Source organism: Thalia democratica, chromosome 1 (assembly GCF_965202585.1).
Source record: "Thalia democratica chromosome 1, ktThaDemo2.hap1.1, whole genome shotgun sequence".
Classification (NCBI taxonomy): Eukaryota; Metazoa; Chordata; class Thaliacea; order Salpida; family Salpidae; genus Thalia; species Thalia democratica.
In genome coordinates, this window is record NC_139165.1 from 94,538,323 (window position 1) to 94,547,189 (window position 8,867).

Genomic DNA, 8,867 nt, shown 5'->3' on the forward strand with positions numbered 1-8,867 from the left:
ACTTTAACCCAATGTTGTTTAAAGAAAGTAGAACAGTAAGATTAATTACAGTACTTATTTACCAATTACAAATTTAATGTATGTAATAAAAACAACGCTAATTATTAAAATGCAAACTTTTGAGTTTGTCCATATCATACTTAACAGTATTGAAATATTCGTTTAATTATTGTGTTTAAGAATAAACTTGTATATTTCTTAACAAATAAAAAATCTTTAGAAAATAATATCATAGTAAACAAAATGGTTGAAACTAAATTTTACGAAACTCTTGGTGTAACTCGCACAGCAACTGGTGCTGAATTGAAGAAAGCTTACAGAAAAATGGCCATGAAATTTCATCCTGATAAGAACCCGGGAAATAATCAAGCTTCTGAAAAGGTATTCTATAAGCTCTTTAAAAATAGTTTTATAAATTACAAAACTTAACTTAAATTATTTAGTTGTTAAAAACAAGATTAAAAAATTTAAAACCATAATTTTTTTTTAGTTTTCCCTTATAGTAGTAAAATTAATTGGATAGAATATAATGGTTTTTAGAAAAAATAAGCACTTATGACTAGCTTTTGAGTTTGATTACAGTTAAATTTTTATTGTTCTATGTACCTGTTATAGAGTATAAAAAATCGTAGATGAAAATAGTATAGCATACTTAAGTATTCGTTTTTTTATTTTTAATATAAATTATCCCTTTTTTTTACAATACAATTTTGAATAGCTTTAATTTAGAAAACAAATATGTCACAGCTCAACAAAATATCTTTCATTTAAAATATTTAAAGTAAACACTCCACATCTTGTAATTTTAATCTTACCAACACTACAAACTTCAACAGTTAAAGGAGATTTTTCTTACATAAATCTACTTTATATTTTAAGGCACTTCTTTACAAATAAGTATTGCACAGTTCAAGATAATTTCCTTTTCTTATATCACATTACTTTTTTTTTTCTAAACAAACGTACACAACAGTTCAAGGAAATATCTTATGCGTACGAGGTTTTGTCAGACGAGGAGAAGAGAGCAATATACGACGAGGGGGGCGAGGTTGCGCTGAAGAAAGGAGGCAGTAACCAGCATCAGGATCCAACGGACTTTTTCGACTTGTTCGGTTTTGGTGGAAGTAAGTTGTTGAAAATTATAGCGGAAAAACTTTCAAAAAGGGTATAAAAATTTATAGCGATGCTGATAACGGTTTATACTTAAAAATAGCACGTAGTTTTAGATAACCGAGTAATAACTATTTTGAAAAATAATTTTATTTTACAATATGATAAAAGTATACGTTCTAAAAACTTTTGTAATTTATGTAGCTATCGGTATTCATTTTAATTTTTATTTGTTTCAAGTGGGTGGGCAACGCGGACCGCCGAAGGTAGCGGACGTCGTGCACGAGCTGAAGGTATCGTTGGAGCAATTGTACAGCGGCGCCACCAGACGGCTGAAAATAAACAGGAAGGTTGTGTGCAAGCAGTGCAGCGGTAGAGGAGGCAGCAACGTTAAAAGTTGCAGGCACTGCAAAGGTCAGGGTATAAGGTCCATCTATCAGAATTTGGGAATGAACATGGTTCAACGGGTGAGTGTATTAGTATTGTATAATATATTTATACTTTATTTTTAAAAATCATTAGTACTTTATTGTATGATCTAAACAGTTTAAATATATGTCTATTTAGAAATATTTTTTTTTGTAAGAACACTTATGAAGTACTAATGTAAACTTATATTTTAATATTGCTTGTTTTCAGGTACAACAAACATGTCGTTTTTGCAATGGTAAAGGAGAGATTATCGTTGACAAATGCAAGAATTGTCATGGAAAAAAGATTCTAACCCAACCCAAAATCATTGAAGTTCATATTGACAAAGGTTTTATTTTTATTTATATCATTGTAGTTTGTTTTAAGTCAAACAATTTAAGTTTTCGACTTAATTAGCTATGAGGAGATTTTTATCTATTATTTATTTTCACAGTTTATTATCAACAAAACAATATTTCACTCCTATATTGGGATATTCTATTTGAATAAATTTTGGTATATTATTTACAACAACTGATGATTTTCTTTATCCCAATATAGGAGTGAAACATTGTTTTGTTATCATTTATGTTTCACACACGATTTTTTTTGAAAATATTTTAAACTAAAATAAACAAATAAATGTGTCTTTTCAATTATTGGTTACAATAAAAACATGAATAACTTGTATGAGATAATCAAACCATTTAATTACCAAAATTCTTCCTAGTATTCACAATTTGAGCAGATTAAGTTCATAAAGTCTCGTTAAATTCAATTGAATTCTTAAACAAAGTTAGCGTACTTACTCAAGTAGTCTTTATTGTTTCAAAACAAAACATGACATTTTTGTACTTCAACAGGAATGAAAACGGGACACACGGTCAAGTTCACGGGCGCGGGAGACGAGGAGCCCGGCAAGATCGCAGGTGACGTCATAATCGGGTTGAAGCAGAAGCCCCACGACGTTTACACGAGGAACAACATGGACCTGCACTTGCAAACTGATATTTCCTTAAGTGAGGCGCTCACCGGGTTCCAGCGCGTCGTAAAGACCCTGGATGAAAGAAAACTTCTCGTCACAAACGGACCCTGTATGTAGTTATTTGTTTTTTTATAATTTAGTGGAAATTAATATTTTAAAGAAGTATAATATATTGTAATTTTTTGTTTCAGTTTACTAATGATAAAATGAAGATAAAGAAAAATAAATATAAAAGTTAAACAGGCCAAAAGGTCTAACCAGCATTTAAATTTAAGTTATTTAACACTCTTACAAATCTAAAAAAAATTTTAAAATAATTGCAGTATTAAGTGAATAAATTTTCATAGGTGACATCAAAGACGGCTGCATGGTGAAATGCATAAACGAGGAGGGAATGCCAAAGCACAGAAACCCGCTCATAAACGGAAGGATGATTGTGAAGTTCGTTGTAGTTTTTCCACCAGGCGGTTTGAAGGACGAAAAAGTATTAAAGCAACTGGAAGGCCTCCTACCGCCCAAGAAGACTGTTGAGGTTCAAGATAATTACGAAGAAGTCACTTTGGAACCGTAAGTTGCTAACGTGAAACAATTACCATTTTAATTAATATCTTTATAAAAATATGGCTATTTTTAGCAATTTTAAAATAGATTTCTTAACATTTTTTTTTATTTAAAATTCATTATCTTAAAAACTTTGTTAAACATCTCTTCTTTATATCATTTTTTTAAATAAAAAGAATCTTCTTTAAATCTCTAAAGAACATGATACATTAAAAGTTTGATTTTTCAAAATGGAAAATAACCTCAATGTACAAAATTAATTTTTATTTCAGATGCAATATTTTACCATTTCGTGAAACTGATTCACAAAACGATGATTCGAACGAAACAGATCCAGGACAGAGATTTTTTCGTAGATTTTTTAATTTGTAGTGGAAAAACTTAACAAGTTGTGTTGTGGTTGAAATGTAACATTTTTAGTTTAGTTATTTTAGGAAATTTGTTTAGTTGTCTAGCACATGTCCTGGACATGACTTTAAACTGTTTCCTGGTGTATGACTTGATAACCGAAAGGTTTTTTCGTACACCAGTTCCTAGGACATAATATTTGAGCGCTTTTCTTATCGTTCAATAAACAATACATATTTGTTTACACTCTTAGTTAATAAACTAAAGAATAACTTTTATTGTATATACGTCTATATGTATAATTAATTTAAGTGAGCTTATATTAAATGAATCAATGTATTAATGTTTTCAAAAAATTATATTTTGTTTAACTTCAACTATAGCAAATGAATATATCAGTATTTGTTTCCTGTAAAGCACCTAAAAACAACTGGTATAATCGCTATAAAAGAGCAACTAAACATGGTTTTTCTTTTAATTAGTCTACTAAAAGTTGAAATCCAGCTATTACGTAAAATTTTGTTCATACTTTTTGTATTGTTTACGTAGTTTTATACCTTGTAGGTAGAAAAATATAAATAGTATGTTTTTTCAATCAAAAGAGTTGCAATTATTTTTGAATGATTTTTAAGCTTAAACGGTTTAACTCAAACGGTTTTTTAAATACATACTGTGTACTTATAAAACTTTTGTATAGTGTATAGATTTACAATTTATAAACATTACAAATATAATTTTATATAAATTATAGAACCACTTTGCTTAGGATTCATGAAGTCCATACCATACCAGACATGGTAACAAGCGCCGCCTTTTAATTAAAACTAAAAAAAAATTCGGAAATTCCCGGCAGTAAGATTTATATTTATTATGAAAGAAAATGTTGTATATAACAAGTCATGAAGAAAACACAATTTTTGTAAACATAATTTATATTAACAATAAAAAAAATAATTATTTTTAAAAGTATGAATGTTTCTAATGTTAGTTTATGTTTTTTTTCTAATAAGGTTAGTTTTTAGACATCAAATGAATAAATTAATCATAACTAAATTGTTAACTGTTAGTTGTAAGTAATGATGGAATAGTAAATTTAAGAAAAAAGTATCTTCCACTATTATATAGTAAACTTGACTAAAAACTTACTAGTATTGAATATAAATAATGTTATGTATTGTTTTAGTTTTTTGATTTTTACATCTTTAAGATTTTATTTTTCTCAACTTTGATGAAATAGACAAAACTGATGATTTTTAGCTAAACATCTTTATTTAAATCTTATTTTGTTTTCACTTATATATCAAATAATTTTCATTTCTAAGCGTAAATATAAAATTAGAATTTTTCACTTGTTGTACGTTTTTCAAAAATTATTTCTTTAGGAAATACAATCACTATATATTCATTTTTTTACAACTTTATACTTTTATTTACAACCTTTAAACTGTCATTTATTTAAATGAATTATAACCATTTTATTTAATTTTTAAGGTGGTAAAGCCATTGGATCTATTTTATTTTATAAAAATGTTGTATATTACTGTATGATCTACATAGTGCTATTAAAAAATATAGAACACAATTTAAGATTTTTATAACTAGTTTTGTAAATTAAGAGTGGCTAACAGGTATAATAAAGTGCTTTTTAATTTTAAACCCAATATTTTTTACTTATTTTTTTATTAGTTCAATCACTTAAAACCTTTTTATTTTTGTCTTATGAGTTGTACACTAGCAGGAAAACTCATGTTTGTTAAAAATGGTGATATTATCATGCTAACTTAAGTTATTTTTGACACTTGTTGAGTCTCATGATAGTCATTAGAACTTTTCTTTGAATTAAAGTTATTTTAAGTGCCTTAATTTTATAAACTTGCTTTTTTATTGTATATATTGTCAGTTTGTAGTAGTTTTATCTTTGACTTATATAAATTATATCTAAATACTCATTTAGTTAAGGGTATCCCTGTTATCAAAGGTTGATAACCATGTATCTTGTTTGCAGTAAATACTTGAGAAATTTTTAATTTTTTTAAGCTCTTTGAGTTTTAGTTATTAGTTTAACTTTTTCGTTTAATGTACTTATAATATTTAAGTTACAGACTAAATATAATATTATTAAAACTTACTAGACTCAGAAGATAAACCACCTTTAGATGTTTAACCACCCAAAAATAGAGATATCTGAAATCTTTGAAATCAGTTGATGACTTAAAAGTTTTTTTTTTTATATGTAACAATTTATAGTAATTTAAACTACAAATTTGAGTATTTATACTTTGAAATTATATACACAATTCTTTTTTCTGGAAAAACTTAGCTTTTTTTACTTAATATTTTAAAGCGAAGGTTTTTAAAGCAGAATTAAGATTTTCAATTCTGTTTTTTATAAAAAAATGTATTTTAGTTACTTCTTAAAGTATAATTTGTAATTTCAGTTTAATGTTGCACAAATAATCATTTATCATGTAAAGTCTAAAATCCTATTTCACTTGTTATTTGAAAATTGGTATTTTTTTAACAATCTTGTAAGTAATGTTATTAAACAGTTAGCAATGCAATTTTTAATATTTTCCATTAACTTAGACTATAATTTTTAGATGGTTATAATCAGATTTTGCAAATAGTTAGATAACATTTTTGAGTTCAAAACAAAATTTGCTTTTCACTTATTAAGTAAATTAAATGGATTAATGGGGTAATAGGGATAAAGGGAGGCAAATAACTTGTTTATAAGATTTAGTTTTATTTTTACTCAATTAATTATGGTATCGGTTGTTTTTTTATGAAGTATAAGATAAACAAATAGCTTTACTTAAAACTTTGGTCATAACATGCTAACATTGTGTCCACAGAAAAAGTGCGTAAAGATATGAGATATCGTAAGGAAACGAGCGGTACCAAATATACTCACTATAATGGCTGTTTTATTAATATTGCTTCTAGTTAAAAGCAGACTGGGCACTTTCCCACTTTTAACTATTTGTTTACTTAATTTATAGTTATGAAAACAACAGATAAAACTATACATATATTAAAAAAAGGATTTGAATTTCTATAAAATAACAAAACGAGTAGAAATAGTTTTACAATTTTAATAATAGGTAGAAATTATCTTTATCTTTATTTATATGTGACATTTATATTCTTTTCTACTTGGCAAATTCAATTTATAATTTCTTATCAATTATAAAATGGTGTTTATTAATATATAGGGCAAGACTGCTGTTTTATTTCTTTCTGTTTTGAACTCTCATTATTTTATTATACTTTTATTATTAAACACAGTCATGTTTATTTCAGAATTTTAATTTAATCGCTTATTGTTAACAAAATTTCTGATATACTGAGGTATAACTAAATGTTTATCAATTAGTCAAGGAACATAAATTTACAAAGTCTAAAGATATAGAGAGGTGTGTTAGCATTCAAAAACATATTTTAATTCAAAAATATACATTAAACCTAATTTGTGCAATATTAAAAAGAATGAAAGTTTTAATTTTCTGAATTTTATAGAATTCTGAAATGCGTAACTAAACCAGAGTGCGTAACGTCACGAGTGCGTAAAGATCAGAGAGGTTACTGTATTGTGTTTTGTAGTTGTTTTATATTGTTTGTATAATTTTTATTTTCCATAAAATTTATCTTGCTGTTTATATATTTTTTAATGATTGAAAACATCAAATTATGTTGTTCAGTAATCAGTTTTCTTTAATCTAATTTTAAATATGTTTTATCAAAGTATTACACTGTACTGTAGTGTAGTGTGGTAAAATATACTAATTAAGCATTTATAAACAAAATTGAAAACTTATAAATTAGAATAAGTATAACCTCTTTTAAAAAACATAGAATTTAATAATTATTTGATTATATTACTGTGTATAAATTTTTTTTTTCAAAAACTAATATTTTAATCAAACGTTTTATCAATTTTAACATATAACCTAAAAAGGTTTCTTTGTTTGTAAGAACAACATTAAAGTTTCATAACTTTTATATAAAAAAACTCTAAATGTTGTTTTTATAGTAAGTTTATTCTATTGCATGAAAATTAGTTTTTACTATGTAATTTAGAAACTAAGAAACAACGACAAAAAGATATCAGGCACTTTAATTTAACTTTGAAAAGTAATTTCAGTTTAATATATGTAAAGAAAGCTGTAAAAATTTAGTTGAAAGAAGTTTATTTAGCAAAACTTAAAAAAAAAAGATATAGTCAATTATAAATTGAACAATCTTTAAACCAAATGAATCATGTAAAACTAATTTCTTATTGAAAACCTATACTTGTTAAATAAAAATCCATTATCCTTAAAAAAAAGTAAAATTATAAATAGTCTAACTTTTTTTCGCTAAAAAAGAACTTTAAATATCTAGTGTACTTGCAACGCTTGAAAGTTTAATATTTAAAGAAAATGCTACTCTGATAGACGATTGATAACCAAATAAACATTGTTCAAAACAGCAATGTTTCGACTATTTTTATATATTAAGCTTCAAATATAATCAAATATGCAGGTACCATCCCTACTGTATGTGATTCGACCTCGTTTTCAGAACCAGAAAAAATTGAACAACCTCTGCTGTCTGAAACAACATTCGTAGGACTTTCCTGGTTTCCGCCTACTGATAAACAAGTTGTTTCAACATCGAAATCATTATTTGTAATTGCTTTTCCATAGCCTACAACAAACACAAAAGACAATTTTTTTATTTCACCGTCTACTTTAGAATAACAAGTGCCTTTTGAAATTTCTTTTGTTAACATGTTAGACGCTCTACAGGAGCAGTTGTTTGCGTGTAATTTGTTCTCAGCAAAACAATCTTTTTTGCACTGTTCATCATAAGATTTAGCATCTTTTGGATATCCATACTTAAGTACATTTAAAATTTTGTTACATTTAACTCCGTGAAAAATAAGGTCAGCATTTTGAATTGTTAAAAGCTGATTTTGATCAAGATTATTAATTCTAAATACATGAAGAGCTTTAGAGTTATCTTTAGTTTTTTGATCATTTCTCAAATGCAAGATAAAATGATAATCTTCATCTGTAGATTTTAATAGTTCAGTCTTATACATCATAGAACTATCATTAGTAGTTTTCAAAAGACTTCTTACTTCAAAAGATAATTGCTGAGTTAGTGAAACAACTTGGTGATCAAATTGAGATTTTATAAAGTCAACTTTTGCTCCTTGGTTTAAATTTATTTCCGACTCTAACTCTGAATAAAACTGTTCTGCAGTATAGTCGCATGCTGTTTTCAAACAATTTCTATCTTCTGAATTTTTTGACAGATTTTTAGGTTCGATTTTTGTATTAGCTTGTTTACTAAAGCTATGCACACATAATGTGTTGTATAGTACATTTTTAACAATTTCTTCTTCATTTTGTTTAACTTCAACTTCTATCAGATATGCAGGAGTAACTAAGTCATGATGGGCTAC

General features: G+C 26.4%; 1 protein-coding gene across 1 annotated transcript; it reads left to right on the plus strand.

Moving 5' to 3' along the window:
- Nucleotides 1–243: 243 nt before the first annotated feature.
- LOC145841495 (dnaJ homolog subfamily A member 1-like) lies at nt 244–3,439 on the plus strand. Its single transcript, XM_082948858.1, has 7 exons — nt 244–381; nt 974–1,124; nt 1,351–1,577; nt 1,750–1,870; nt 2,385–2,615; nt 2,854–3,073; nt 3,340–3,439. Exons 1-7 carry the CDS (start codon nt 244–246, stop codon nt 3,437–3,439), a joined length of 1,188 nt encoding a protein of 395 aa, XP_082804984.1.
- Nucleotides 3,440–8,867: the final 5,428 nt, after the last annotated feature.

Excerpts from the sequence above, each read along its gene's own strand:
- LOC145841495 (XM_082948858.1), top strand. The coding sequence starts at position 244 with ATGGTTGAAACTAAATTTTACGAAACTCTTGGTGTAACTCGCACAGCA. Across the intron at positions 382-973 it reads ATAATCAAGCTTCTGAAAAG|TTCAAGGAAATATCTTATGC; the intron begins GTATTCTATAAG and ends CGTACACAACAG. Across the intron at positions 1,578-1,749 it reads GAATGAACATGGTTCAACGG|GTACAACAAACATGTCGTTT; the intron begins GTGAGTGTATTA and ends GCTTGTTTTCAG.